Source organism: Anomaloglossus baeobatrachus, chromosome 4 (assembly GCF_048569485.1).
Source record: "Anomaloglossus baeobatrachus isolate aAnoBae1 chromosome 4, aAnoBae1.hap1, whole genome shotgun sequence".
Lineage (NCBI taxonomy): Eukaryota > Metazoa > Chordata > Amphibia > Anura > Aromobatidae > Anomaloglossus > Anomaloglossus baeobatrachus.
Window position 1 is genome coordinate 245,602,571 of NC_134356.1, and position 15,940 is coordinate 245,618,510.

General features: G+C 39.3%; 1 protein-coding gene across 2 annotated transcripts in view; it reads left to right on the top strand.

Annotated features, from left to right (window-relative positions):
• Positions 1-14,575, top strand: part of METTL25 (methyltransferase like 25) — a 222,507-nt gene extending 207,932 nt beyond the window's left edge. For both annotated transcript variants that reach the window (XM_075344775.1, XM_075344774.1), the window contains exons 13-14: positions 12,012-12,083; positions 13,608-14,575. In XM_075344775.1, the coding sequence (XP_075200890.1) occupies positions 12,012-12,083; positions 13,608-13,697 (162 nt within the window). In that variant the 3' untranslated portion in view covers positions 13,698-14,575. The remainder of the gene's footprint in view (positions 1-12,011; positions 12,084-13,607) is intronic.
• Positions 14,576-15,940: the final 1,365 nt, after the last annotated feature.

Consider the following 15,940-nt stretch of genomic DNA (forward strand, 5'->3'; position numbering starts at 1 on the left):
TATCATTGATACTTTTATATTAGCATATATTTTATTGTATAAAATAGTGATAATCACCAGACACCTGAAGTCTATACATGAAGCCATTGCATATGTTGTCTATACATAGTAAGCGCACAGAAGTATCTGATGATTGCACTCTGAGTTAAGTTACTTTAGAAAAAATATAAAGACACTGGAGGATATTTTCTCCAGCTTTTACCTGCAAAGCACGATCTCCTTGCAAGTGTGCAATCTCTAACCTGCCAGAGAGGGTTTTTCATCTGTATCCCAGAATGGGGCCATCACCAGGAAACCTTTGAACAACAAAGAAGCGTATTGAATTGTTTCCATCAATTGTTAACAGAAAGCCTAAAATATAACATTCTGTAGAGAACAAACTGCTAAATTATGTTTTTAGTGCAGTTTCCTCAGATAATCTTTGTAATAATTGAAACAATTTTTTCCCTTTTGTTGTCTGCCTTTTGTGGACATTTTTTTCCTTAAAGGGGTTGTCCAGTCTAAACTGACAAGTCTGCAGTTACTCTGTGACTGCAGACTGGTGAATCCTTATATCACATGCACTGCATGCTGTGAGAATTCTCTGTGGTCAGTGGCGGGAACAATGTGCGAATATTCCCCTGGAAAGAATCCAACTAGCACAATACACTTGCATTGAGTGCCCCAGAAGCAGGGTAGTCGGATTTTGGCTGGGAGTATGCAATGCATATCATCAGATGACCACCAGTCCCACGGCTAACACCAGAGAATCCTCACAGCGCACATTGCGCACATTATGAGGATTCACAAGACTGCATATATAGAGTAACTACAGACTTAAAGATTTAGTCCGGACAACCCCTTTAAATGCACGTATATGCGGCTAAATATCAATTTTGTAATTGGGTTTCATGAAAACATTGCACCATTTTCTATAGCCTCGGTATTGGTCAGTCTATTGTTAGCTGCAGAATTGGATAACTGAGTATCTGAATCTGTCAGTGACCCCCCCACTCTGATTGTCTCATGGGGAGCTTATGTCTTTGAATTCCTTTAAGACCACCGACCACATCAAAAGGAAATGTGTAGAAAAACTAAGATCTTGTGCAAATCAAACCAACTTGCAATAATGAGTTTTTTTTTGACCACAACTCATGCAATTGGGTTAAAAAAAAAGTCTCCAAAGGGGAAGTGTTGAAACAAACAAATATTTATCACAACAGTAGGCATACAAGTGTTGTGTGTATGTAAGGAAAAAGTTGCATTACTAGTGTTTGTAAGGTGGCAAATTAAAAATTACATTTACATGCTTTTAATTACATTTTTGGTCAAATGCCAATTGATATTTTGATGGATATTAACTAGTTTTATAGTGGCTATGCAACGTGGATGATTTGGAGCTGATCACTATTTCAAGAGGACTTATCATCAAAAATCTATTAAAAACATATGATTATATGTTATTATCTTTCTGAAATCCTATCTAAAAACCTTTCTTTTTTGTGGCTATTTTCAAGGGAAGTCTACTGCCATCTTGTGAATTCCATGGCTTCTCACTGATGCATGCTTCTAATGCGCAAGTGCAGGCAGAGAGGTGGAAGAGCACTGCTCCCGAGGACATTCTGATGCTTTACGAGAAGACTTTTTCTTGCCTGTCTACAGTTTCACAATCAACCATTCTGAGGGGGAAACTTTTCTCATTGTGGAGACTGACAAACCAATCCAGCATGCTAGTAGTGAGGAGACTTATAGCTGAAATGCTTCTCTGGGAAATATGCAAATTGTCTCTTCAGGGAGGAAGGAAACGAACTCTAGCTCCACCCATTGGAAGTACCAATCCTAAAAGTTAAAAGTGGCCCTTTAACAAACCTTGTCATATGACTTTGATTTATGTCAGATCAGAACCTCAATTTGCATTGAGATTCTGATCTGGCATAAATCTTAAGTCAAATGACAAGTCTAGTTAAAGGGCCACTTTTGACATTTAGGATTGCTACTTCCAATAGGTGGCACTAGAGTTCGTCTCCTTCCTCCCTGAAGAGACAGTTTGCACTATCTACCATTGTCTCACTGTTCTGTGCTCTTTTCAAAGTGAAAATGCTCAGATCAGGGAAAAGATCAGTGGGATACTGAGTGATAGGGACAGGCAGGACAAGTGTGATAATATACTTATCGCTAGTGGACCAGCAGTGATCCGTTTCTAAAAATAGAATGTAGTGGCATATTACTAGCAGCAGCGCGCACACCACAGCACTGATGATGAGATCTGCTGTGTTCAGTAAGACCATGCTGCAGAGAACAGGTCACTTCCGTGCTACGGAGTGACGGAGCACCACTAGGTATGTTGGGAAATGGCGGCAACCTCCTACTGAAATTTGCATATTTTTTCCACATTAATAAGATGCCTTTCCTTGCTGATTTTTTTAATAACGTATATTTAAATAAAATAAACAGAACCAGGGGTACTTTTTAGCGATAGGTCCTCTTTAAAGCCTCATACACATGCACGCTCGGCTCTGTGCGCTGAATTGTGAGACGGAAGAAATCCGTTCACAGGACACCCCATACACATGACTGAAAATTAAAATTGCCAGTATATGGCCACCCTTTGTTTTAGATTTAAATGATATGCATGGTAACAACATTAGTGACAACTTAGTGTTTGCTCCCAGTTGCTTATTTATATGCAGAGACTGTACCATAGCCAAAAAGTCTGGTAACATTTAATTTAGAGAGCTTTCATTATGTCAGCATGTATAAAGATATTTTCCGATGCTCCACAATGGCTGATAAAACCAATAAACCAAACAAAAACTAAGTATAAATATTGCAAACAAACTGTATGACTTTTTGCGGATGATTTTATAACAGCTATTGGAACTCCTTAAAGCCCATATATAAAAATCTTAACAGATGCCTCTCAGCCCAAATTTATATATTAAGACTAAATATGGATTTCTCAGATAAACTAAGTAATCACAAATTAGAGGTTTGAATACAATTGCACTTAGCCACCATTCCTTTAATTTGAGAATGGTTCGTGATCTTGGACGCAATGATTGGACTCACTAATTTGTATTAATACAAAGGGTTTTCCATTCAAAACTTTTGTGGCATCTACCTGGCTTTATTTTAGCAGTAAAGATTTTTTTTCTCTCTTAGGCTACTTTCACACATCCGGTTTTTGCTCTGCGGCACAATACGGCGCTCTGCAGAAAAACCGCAACCGTTTTTTTTGCCGCCGGTTGCGGGTTTTTTTGCATAGACTTACATTAGTGCCGTATTGTGCCGCATGGGCTTGCGTTCGGTCCGGTTTTTGCCGCATGCGGCAGATTTAGCCGATGCCGCGGCCGGATGGACCGTTGCCTGCAACGTTTTTTGCTCCGGCAAAAAAAACCGCATCGCGCCGCATCCGGCCGCTGCGGCGCATTTTTCAATGCATGCCTATGGACGCCGGATGCGGCGCGATGCGGAAAAAACGCATCCGGCCACCGCATGCCGTTTCTTCCACTGCGCATGCTCAGTAGCATGCCGCAACCGGAAAAAAACGGACGGGCCGCATGTAAAAACTTATGCAAAGGATGCGGTGTTTTCGCCGCATCCGTTGCATAGGTTTCACAGCCGGATTGAGCCGCACTGCTCAAACCGAATGTGTGAAAGTAGCCTTAACTAAGGTGGTTATTTTGCACTAGAACATAATGTCTGGATTTTTCAACTCTAATACAAACATCCAATAGATGTAAATGTTTTGGTAGTCAGAGATGTAGATTTGGGTGTTGCAGGAACCCATGTTTGTTTATAAATGATGCATGGATTGCTTTGTGTAAGGAATTTGGCATAGACTTGTGGTTGTGGGATATCTTATTGTAATGATCCAGCCTCTTACACCAACCGCATTGTGTTGGGACTTGTGATGAGTAAGCACTTCAATGCTCGGGTGCTCGATACTTGAAACTAGCAGTTGGATGCTTAGATGGACACGACTTCAGTACCGAGCATAATAGAAGTCAATGGGAAACTCAAGCTTTTTCCAGAAGATCTTCCGAAAAAATGCTCTAGTTTCTCAATTACGTCCATTATACTCAGTACTCGAGTAGCACCGGTTCTAGCTTCCAACCTGCTTGTTTCGAGTACTGAGCTTGTTCATCGCTAGTTTTGACCATTAAGTTTCTGTGTGGATTGCAAGTCATCAAAAAGAGAGATCAGCACTCAAGGGCCATAAAAAATTCAAAAGACATTATTTATCCATAAAACAAGGTAGGTAGGCTAAATAAGAGAGACACAAAGAGAGCAATAAAGACAACACATTTTTGCCTGTTTGGACCTTAGTGAATGGCAGTGTTTCCTAAAAAGTGTTTTTAGAACCTGATAATTGGTTCACCAGGCAGTAGCTGCAAGTGATGTCACTTTACTGTAAAATGATTTCAGCCTGCCTAAAGATGTTTGTAAAGGAATATCTGATCCCTAAGCAGAGCCATGGGTGGAGTGACTCATGGCTCAGCTTTGGAGGTCAAGCAAGGGGTTAAAGTAGAGCAGGCTGGACAGTGCTTGGGGTCAAGAGTTTAAGGTAATTTAGAGGGGTGTGGTCAGGAAATTTATAGGGGAATATATAAGGTGAGGAAGAAGGGGTGGCCTGCAATCAGCACGTAGGCACCACTGCTAAAGGTCCCGCCCTCCTTCCCTTATAAATGGGGGTAGACATAGATAATTTAAAAAAAAAAAAAAGAATTAGGGTGAAATTTAACGGCTCATTTTGGCTCTTGGAGTTGGTGGCAAAATTGTTGTTGGGGGTGGTACATCTGGTGGATGGTATTTTCCATTTTGGAGCAGATCTTAGCTAATTGCTTGGCTGATTTGGGGTTCTTCAGGGTGGGTTCCATGGGAGTCAGTGATGTTAGTAATGTTTTCCGGCAATAGTGGTGCCCCCGAGCCTGTGGTTGTGGCTGGGGGTAATGCTGAATTGTTTCTGCCAGGTTTTGGCACTCCCAAGAACCTCCTCACCTTACATGTTAATTATTGTATGTTTGTTATAATAAAGGCTGATGGGGCCATATTAATCTAAAAATGGTTGTTTGTCATTTGTGGAAGGGGATCCAGGTATTGGGTGAGGGTGGACCCGAAGGGGATGTAGATTAAGGTACTAGGGGAAGCCTCTACAATACTGCAGTCATGGAGCAGACAAAACAATCTTTATCCAGAATATAGACTCTAAACTTCATTGAGGTGTAAACGAGAGTAACTTTGTTTAGAGGTTCCCGTATGGTAATGATATTGGGAATACTGTCTTTTAATTTCCATTATCCTGTTACCCACATTGAGCCATTCATCACTTTTCTACAGGGCTGTAGACATGCTATTGAATGCCTTAAGAAGCTTAAGTCTCTAAGAAGGAACAAATACAAAATCTCAATTTCCACCTCTTAAAATGTCATAGGACGCGTTTCCTTATTGGATTTATGTAAAAAATATTTTTAGGATGGAACCATTTTCTTGTGGATTCATTACAGTAACATAGTAAGTTATAGTTCTATGTGAATGTTTCATAGTTCTACCATTTTCAGTGCATTTAAACTTGAGAGGGAGCCAGAAATCCTTCTTCCTATCCGAGATCAGAGTATAAGATACAGATGTATTCTCCATTTACTGCACAGCTTTAGTATAATACGTCAGGCTATTTGGCACAGGCAGAGTGTTTTCAGAATTAGAAATGTTTTGATATGTATAGTGCTGGTCATTTCCCACTTGTATATCTTCCCAATGAGACTTGAGGGGCCCCACTGTCTCATAATCTCATATATTTGGTCTTTCTGAAACATATATAATGTAAAGTAATCAGAATATTATCCTGTTTAAACATCCCATGTATATCCTTATATAAACTTGCTAAAAAGTGTATCTCTTATAGACTGAGAACATTTTCACCACCACAAAGATAACTGCTATTTACACGTCTGTGTAGCCTTGACTGTATATATATATTTTAGCTCTGCGATGACATGTTGTTACTTTTCGAGAATGTGCACTTTGGGGATACAGAGTATGTATTCACAGTTCAAGAAGTGATTGCTTTTGACATTATACAGTGCCTTCCCCTGTATGGAGTCATGAGAGCCTTTTTCTCAAGTGGATAATTTTCCGTTTATGTCTAAAATCATTGGAGATGTGCTTTGTATGAGTCTTCGAAATGTATAAGCCATATGTTATTGTATTTAGCTAATACCATTTTACTTCAGCTCTCAAAATGCACATTTGTTTCCATCCAATTATTTAGTTCCATCTCTAGAATTATTGAAGTAAAGCTACAGATGAAATCCTTGCTTTGAGTAAGGAAATGAAACGCATCTCTTTCTCCAATAGGCAGTGACTCTCACAAATGTGATTAAACCTATGTTCCACTAGTCAACTATTGGAAATGGTGCATCCATATATCCTGTCTTGTCTCTTTAGATAAAGAAAAATTAGGCTCTGCTCATACCAGTGTTAAATCCAAGTCGATTTTGATACTAGTGGATTGCTCATTGGATATACTTAGAGGAATATGAAAAAGTACTAGAACTGCTAGCTACATGTTATGCTATAACTCTAAAATCCGAAAATTCACTGGTTCTTTTACTAATAATATAGAAAAAAAAGACCAAAGCCATAATTAATGTACAAAGTTGGCTAAATTACAAGCTTTTTAGGAATAATGGTGTGATTTTATCACACTTTTTGTGCAACAATTCATCCTTAAATTCAAAATCTCTTCTGTAGTCATTGACTGCAGCCTTTAAAGGGTATATTCAGGACTTTAAATAAAAAATGTCACTAAGGAATAACAAGCAGGTAGTTGCTACCTACCTGCCTGTTGTGGTCAGCACCATTCTTCGCCAGCAAAGAATGATCATAGACTGATCCTGCCGGTGATACAATGGCTTTGTCAGCAGTAGAGGGTTATTTTCTGTTTTGCTCTGTAGATGGGGCGAAATAGCCATTGTCATGCTGATTGACGGCCAGCTCCCCGCTGCCTAACTGAGGGAACCGGTATACGTGGAGAAGAGGAAACAACAACAACATCAGCGATTTTGATTCCTGAAGGAGTGGTATAGACTCTGAAACGCGTTGAATGATAAAATCATGAAGATTAGTTCTCCTGAGTGATTTCTTCTATTCAGACGGCAGCGCGGGTTAACCCCTTTCTCTACTACACGTATACCGATTCATCCTCAGGGTCTGTAGCAGCCAACATGGTGATAAATTTTGCTTACATGGTAGTTGTGACCCTCAAGACTCTCCTAGGTGAGTGTTTCCATGCATTTTATTCTGATTCCACCAGGATAAGACGCCACCTGCGCCTTTTGTCTCTTCCAGAAATAATTTTAACTGAGGGAACCAGTGGTCAATCAGCATGACATTGGCTGTTTAGCCCCATCTACACAGCAGAGTGGATGAAAAGCCGCCGCTCTGTTGTCGCGACATAATCGGAGGCAGCTGAATCACCAGCAGGAGAGGTCTTTGACCGCTCTGTGCCAGCAAAGAATGATGCCGCACACAATATGTAGTTACATAGCAACTACCTACCTGTTAGTGCTTAGTCACATTTAAAAAAGAAAAAAAAAATCCTGGATTTTCCCTTTAATTTTTGTTTCCAAACTCTCTACAGATCATTAAGTATCCATTGCTTTTTTAACAATCTGTTACATATCCATTGTTTCTTCTAAAATTCTTTACTTATCCATAGCTTATTTTAAAATCCGTTACTTATACATTGCTTATACTACAATCCAATACTTATCCATTGCTTCTTCTACAATCAAGTACATATCCATTGCTTCTTCTAAGGAAGAGTTCTGACAACTATATTATAAAGGTTATAGTCATATATTCTTGTGTGCCATCACATCACCAGCACTGATTTTATGTTCTGGGAATAAAAAGTAAACTTCACATTTAAATACTACAAGCAATCTTAAAACAAAATGCGTATTAGAAAATTGCATATCTTGTTAATTATTTAATGAACCTGCCGTGATCAGTAATGAATCACACTAAGTAGGTATATATAGGTCAATATCAATGATGATTAAACATAGAGATGTGCAAATCTCCCAAAATGCATGACAGGCAAATTTGCTGGAATTTGCCTTTGTAAAATATTTGTTATACTTTGAGGTCTCACCAGACCCCTAAAACATGATAATTAGAGGGTCACAAATGGTTTTATATATAATTCTTACCTATCCTACTATTCTAGGCTTGCCCCTCATCTGTTCTGGTGCTACAGCTTCCCTACCTGTCCTAGTAGCGCTCCCTGACCTGTCCTCCACTATCGCTCCCTGACCTGTTCTTCATTAGCGTTCCCTGGCCTGTCCTCCACTTGCGCTCCCCGACATGTCCTTTACTAGCGTTTCCCGTCCTGTCCTCTACTAACGTTCTTCAACCTGTCCTCTACTAGTTTCAAATTGGTCTTTGCTGTTCAGTCCAGAACCCTAATCAGCACTGAAAGATGTAGACAAATGACCCATACTAATCTAAAGGAGGGCCAGGTGAGGAGTCACGGTGGCAGGACACTTAAGGGGCAGGCCTTGGACTTTTGAGTATAATATATAGATTATACCTGCAGTGATCAGTAATGAATCCCACTAAGTATGTATATTTAGGTGAATATCAATAATGATTGGACATAGAGATGAGCAAATTTCCCAAAATTAATTTCAGGTAAATTTGGTGGAATCTGCCTTTTTAAAAGATTTTGATATACTTTAAGTTCTCACCAGAACCCAAAACATAATAAATGGAGGGTCAGCAATGGGTTAAAAAAAATAACATATACTTACCTATCCTACTGTTCAAGGCTCAACCCTCATCTATTTTGCCACTACAGCTCCCAAGCCTGTCCTCCATTAGTGCTCCCTGACCTGCCCTCCACTAGCTTTCGTCAACTTGTCCTCCACTAGCTTCAGATTGGTCTTTGCTTTTCAATCCAAAACTCTAATCAGCACTGAAAGATGTGGGCCAATGACCTATCCTAAGCTAGAGGAGGACCGGGTGAGGAACTGCGGTTGCAGGACAGGTAAGAGGCAGGCCTAAGAAAATTGATTATAAGATATAGATTTTTTTTTTCTTTTTACATCTTCCTGACCCAGTAAACAAGCTTACAAAATGCTACTGAAATCATACTAATCAAATCACAAAAAAAATTAGATTTTGGTGAATCTGAAATATTCTGGAAATTGATAATGAATTTGACTTTATGACATGCAATAACCTCTAGGGCCTTACCAGATGGTAAACAGCAGGGTGGCCAGAGAGGCGAGTATTCGGGGGGTTTTGGGGATTTTTTTAACCAATACTCGACTCTTTGGCCGCCCCGCTGTTTGCTGTCCAGGCCTTTTCTTTTCGTCGTCACATGCCGGATCTTCTGCCTCATCAGTATAGTAAAGGCCAGAGCTTACTACGTATCACAAGGATGTGATGACAACGCAATCTTTGAGATTCATAGAGATTTGTGAACCTTTGTTTATGCACACCTTTCTTAAGGTCTCACCACAGCATTTCAATTGAGTTGAGGTCTAGACTTCTCCTCCCACCTCTCATCACAAATAATTAAAGAAATTATTAATCCAAGCATAAGTATAATGTCATGGTACAAATTGAAGTGCCAACAACAGTGAATCCCTATAGATGACATGGTATGAAGTGCAATCAGTGCACAGAGAAGTAAAGGGATAATGAAGCTCACCCACCATATACCCAAGCATTTACAATTTCACCAGTGCTTCTTCAGGGCCTATTTCTATTACTAATTGACTGTGCAATATTCTTGTAGACATTTATAATTGAACTAATTCTCATTAATTATGTGAAATACAGTGGGGGAAATAAGTATTTGATACACTGCCGATTTTGCAAGTTTTCCCACCTACATAGACTATAGACGTTTGTATTTTTTTATTGTAAGTACACTTCAACTGTGACAGACAAAATAAATTAAAAAAAATCCAGAAAATCACATTGTATGATTTTTAAATAATCAATTTGCATTTTATTGCTTGAAATAAGTATTTAATCATCTACCAATCAGGTAGAATTCTGGCTCTCATAGAACTATTTTTTCTATAAGAAGCCCTCCTACTCTGAACTCATTACCTGTATTAATTACACTAGTTTGAACCTGTTAACTATATAAAAGACACCTGTCCACACACAATCACACTCCAACCTCTCCACCATGGCCAAGACCAAAGAGCTAAGGACACTAGGGAAAAAAATTGTAGACCAGCACAAGCCTGGGTTGGGCTACAGGACAATAGTCAAGCAGCTTGGTGAGAAGGCAACAAGTGTTGGCGCAATTATTATAAATGGAAGAAAAACAAGATGACTGTTAATCTTACTCGGTCTGGGGCTCCGTGCAAGATTTTGACTCATGGGGTAAGGATGATTCTGAGAAATGTCAGGAATCAACCCAGAACTACACGGGATAACCTGGTCAATGACCTGAAGAGAGCTGGGACGACAGTCACAAAGATTACCATTAGTAACACACTACAGAGTCATGGATTAGGGTCCCCCTGCTCACGCCAGCACATGTGCAGGCCCATTTGAAGTTCACCAATAGCCATCGAATGTTCCAGAGGGGGCATGGTAGAAGGTCATGTTAGATGACACCAAAATAGAACTTTTTGGTATCAACTCAGTTTGCCGTGTTTGGACGAAGAAGAAGGTTGAGTACAACCTCAAGAACACCAACCCAACCGTGACGCTTGGGCGTGCAAACATCATACTTCAGGGGTGCTTTTCTGCAAAGGGGACAGGATGACTGCACGTTATTGAATGGAAGATGGATGGGTTCATGTATTGCGATATTTTGCCAACAACCTCCTTCCCTCCTTAAGAGCATTGAAAATGGGTTGTGGCTGGGTCTTCCACCAGGACAATAACCCAAAACACACAGCCAGGGCAACTAAGAAGTGGCTCTGTAAGAAGCATTTCAAAGTCCTGGAGTGACATCTAACCTTTGTAATTGCAAAAACAAGTTTTCTGTGTCAAATATTAACTTCAGTTTTTCTTTTGTGCTAAATACTTATTTCATGCAATAAAATGCAAATTAATTACTTGAAAATCATACAGTGTAACTTTCTGCAGTTTTTGGGGGGAGATTCCATTTCTCACAGTTGAAGTGTACCTACAATAAAACTCACTACATTCATTGTAGGTGCGAAAACTTGCAAAATCGTCAGTGTTTCAGATACTTATTTTTTCCCACTGTACATGGGTATGCTTATTACATGCCTTCTTTTTAAAATAATGTAACAGTAAACATAAATAATAAAAAAAAATATATATTTATATATATATATATATATATATATATATATATATATATATATATATATATATATTATACTCACACTTTCCTTTGTGCTGGCACAATGTTTTTTGTTGTATGGATTTCCTATTCAGCCAAGTGCCTGTGCGACGTCCTACTCATTTTGGGGTTACAGTCTCTGTACTTACTACTGAAAGTCACGTAGCAGCAGTCACACATTGGGAGTTGACTCGATTCAGTCTCCATAAAATTGGATAATTTTTCTGTTCATTTTTTACATTTGCAGATAAATTCGTCTGTTAGCTCTTTAATTCCTCTTTAGTCTTTCATTTTCAATGAAGATTAAGAATGTTGATTCGGAGATGTTCCCTGTAAACGTAAAAGCCAGCACATTGTTACGGTATACACAATACAATGGTAGCAACGAAAGCTTCTTGGTGCCCGTTGCCAGATGTACAGATACGCTAGGCCTAGATTTCAATACATTCTTCCTTATTTATTGCATGAATTGAAAAGATGTGATGTAGCCTAGTGTGTTTCTCTGCTGTCACCATGCCTCTGTGAGCAGACATATTGCCTTGTCAATCTTGTTTAACGTCTTACATTGCATCATTGGGAGCTGTGGATTGTAGATCAATTTCCATATGTAACATTATTCTCGGACTGAAGCTATGTAAGAGTTTGTTTTAGCTCTCTATTAATGCCTCATCAATCTTCCTTTCAGCTTAAAGTTTTCCTGGCTCCTTGCATCGAGGCCTTGATCCTCCTGGACCGCCTCAGCTATCTGCGAGAACAGGTATGTTTACTTTTACACATGTGACCCCTAGCGAACTTCCCCCATTACATGAGGTCATTCACACTTACTGTATAAGGAAAGTCTCGCTCACAGACTACACACTTGATAACGTGCATCACTTGGAGAATGAGAGAGACCACTCATTTCAGGCATATGCCCAGCAGATGTTATTATTTTTGCTAAAGCTAAGGCAATAACTTTAATGGTATTTTAATTAAAGTCTAATTTGCAAGACGCCAGGCATTATGTTTATTGCCACTATATAGAGATAGTTCTCTTAGTCGCAGGCTTGAGCTTTTGTTAAAATGCTCAATATATCTCATTTTATTCAGTTAGTCGGCGACGTAGTGTTTGACAGTCTTTAAATCTGCCACCTAATTTAACAGACGACAATTATCTATGATTGCAGTAACATCAGCGGTGACTCCGGTGCCAAAAATCTTGTTTAGCAAGTTGGGAAATCCATTGGCAGTGTTTTAGAAATTAAAACTTTTCTATTGAAACTTCTTTGATGTGTAGAAGGATGTTTGCAATCTCGGATAAATTGAGCACACTCCTCAGCGCAGTGCCACGGTTTTTCCACTATAAACATTTTAGCAGTAACTCTGTGTCCATCGCAGTACCGTTTTTTCTAATCCTTTCTTGGAATCAAGTTGTTGCTATAAATGTTTGATATTGTTCTAAATGGAATTTTATACACACAGAAAAGCTATTTTGAAAAGCGCAAATAATGACGTCTTTCTCTGGCTGCCAGCTTACTGTAAATCAGAAGTCTGTATGGTTTCCAGACCTGCAGATCAGGCATACCTCATGTATTACCGATTTACTTTCACTGAACCTAAGAGAGATTTGACCTAGTTTACACAATGCTGCAGATGCGAGGCCGGGCTGTCAGCTGCTGTCCTAAAACAACAATGGGGACCCCTGGAGAGTTTATTGTTTGTGTGTTATCCTTCTCCAATAATGCAGGATGAAACATAGTAATTATTTCTACAATCGGCTATTAAATCATGTACAGATGGCTTTCTAATGCTCCAGCAGTGTGTGCAGTGAATCCTAACCCAGCTCAGATCTGCAGATACATATCATAGTGAGACGCCCTCGTTTACAGTGAATTATTACATTATTACATTGTCTGCATTTGTAAATGATCCCTTCTCCACTTATCTGCATGAGTGCAGATTTATTCTAGCTGCCTGGTGCATTGATTCAGAAGGGGCAGTGTAAGCAATGTAAACACTACTGGTCCTCCATAGACGCGCATACAGCTATACTGGATCTTTTATTTGGCGATGGGGGCATTTTGTTGTTAATGGCATTAAATGTTTGCCCTTTAGTCACAAAAACTTCAAACTTCTCATTATGTTTTATAAATGTACATATTATGAGTATTCTGTACACTTAGCAGATTATTCCATTTTGCAAAAAAAAAAACCAAAAAACCTCTCTATCTAGTCTGGATTCTCTTTATACTGATCATGATGTTTTTATAATGATATATATATATATATCTTTTTTTAATAGGAGAACCTAGCCTGGTCCGGATTGGTGAAATTGTTCGATCCTGTGAAATCTCCACGATGCTATGCAGTTGTTTCATTGAAGCGGCCATGATGAATTAATAAGCCATTTTGCTGTATTAAGATAATAGTATACAGTGAAGTACAAACTACATAAAAAAAATATAATATTCAGCAGCTTCATTTTAATTTAAGGGCCAAGTCACACTATCACTTTTAGGTTCTCCAGGAAAGCATGAGTGAAGTATTGAGAACTTGGTATATGAGTGCGTGTGATATTCAGAAATATTAATCATTATTTTATGGTTTACGTGTAAAGGCTTTATTATAATATAATAATTTTAATTTCCGTTAAAATGCATAAGTGCACATTTTTGTACATCAGACCTCAATGCATTCTGTAATTTTTATATGTTTTAGATTTTGTTTGATTGTAAATATTTTTTTTCAATTTAACTGAATAAAACATTATTGCTGTCTTTTATTAATGTAACTGAATAAAACATTATTGCTGTCCTTTTATATATATATATATATATATATATATATATATATATATATATATATATATACACCGTATTTTTCACTTTATAAGACGCACCTGATTATAAGACGCACCCCCAAATTTGGTGAAGGAAAAGAGAATTTTTTTTTAATGTTAAATGGGGTCCATCTTATAATGCCAGTGTCCGTCTAACAAATCATATAGGGTATATGTCCCTCGTAGCCCCCCCATCCTAAAATTAGCCCCCTTAATCTGGATATGGCCCCCTTATATTGAATATAGCCCCCTTGTGCTGGCACACGTTCCCCTGTGCTGCCTATGGCCCCCTATGGATTGCATACGTTCCCCTGTGCTGCCTATGGTCCCCTATGGATTGCATACGTTCACCTGTGGCTGCCTATGGTCCCCTATGGATTGCATACGTTCCCCTGTGCTGCCTATGGTCCCCTATGGATTGCATACGTTCCCCTGTGCTGCCTATGGTCCCCTATGGATTGCATACGTTCCCCTGTGCTGCCTATGGTCCCCTATGGATTGCATACGTTCCCCTGTGCTGCCTATGGTCCCCTATGGATTGCATACGTTCCCCTGTGCTGCCTATAGTCCCCTATGGATTGCATACGTTCCCCTGTGCTTCCTATGGCCCCCTATGGATTGCACACGTTCCCATGTGTTAGATATCGCCCCCACGCTGCTGCCCATAGTAAAATAAAACACTCATTCCTTACCTCCTCCAGCGCTGATCTCCCTCCTGTCTCCCTCCGTGCTTCTGTTCCTCCACTTCCTGGTTCTTGGTGCCGGTCATGTGATTAGCAGAGCAGAGTGATCTCATCTCTGTGTGCCTGCCTGATCACAGTGGAAGCAGGGACACCGGTGAGAAACGCTGGAGGGGGTAAGTAAAGCTTTTTTATTTTAGAATGAGCAGTAGCATGGGGGCCATATCTAACACAGGGGGTACATGTGCGATCACAGTGGGACACAGGCTCATATAATATGCACCGCTGCCCCAGCCCGTCACTGCGGTGAGATTTCAGCACCATGGTGGTAGACAGCGGCTGTGCATATTATATGAGCGGGAGCAGGAGATCAAAGGCTGCAGCCCGCAGCTTCACCTGCCCCCACAGCGCTCCAGAGCGGACCCTGCAGTGTATATTTATATATATGTTGAAGTAATAGAGATCCCGGTGCACCACTTGTTCCACGTGTTACCGTGCTGCCGCAATCAGTCTCCAAGAGGTGTGGATGAAATCCGGGTGCAGACTCAAAGGCAAGTTACAAATAATCCAAGGAAGAAAGAGAGTCGCACTCCACAAGGATCCCAATGTTATTCCATCTTTAATTCATGAAGACATATGGGTACATGCGGTAGGGGAGGTGAGGTGTGCCATACAACGCCGGATCTCTCTTCCTTGGATTATATATATATGTATATATGTATATATGTATATATATATATATATATATATATATATATATATATATATATATATATATATATATATACACCCCCTCACCCCCCCGTATATTCGGCTTATAAGACGCACCCCCTACTTTTCCCCAAAATTTGGGGGAACAAAAGTGCGTCTTATAAAGCGAAAAATACGGTACATACAGTATATATATGTGCTTTATTGTTTTTTTTCTTTTCCACTTTTAAGCTATTTATTAGATCAGGTTTGGACTATCTGACGAATAAAGATAATTTGATATGCTTTATTTGATTTTACTTACGTAGCTTGTCATGTTTAGCATTACTTTTGCATGTCTAGCTCATAAATCTTCAATCCAAGTCTGAATTCTCTATATACGCTTATGTTTACTATTTTTTTTTT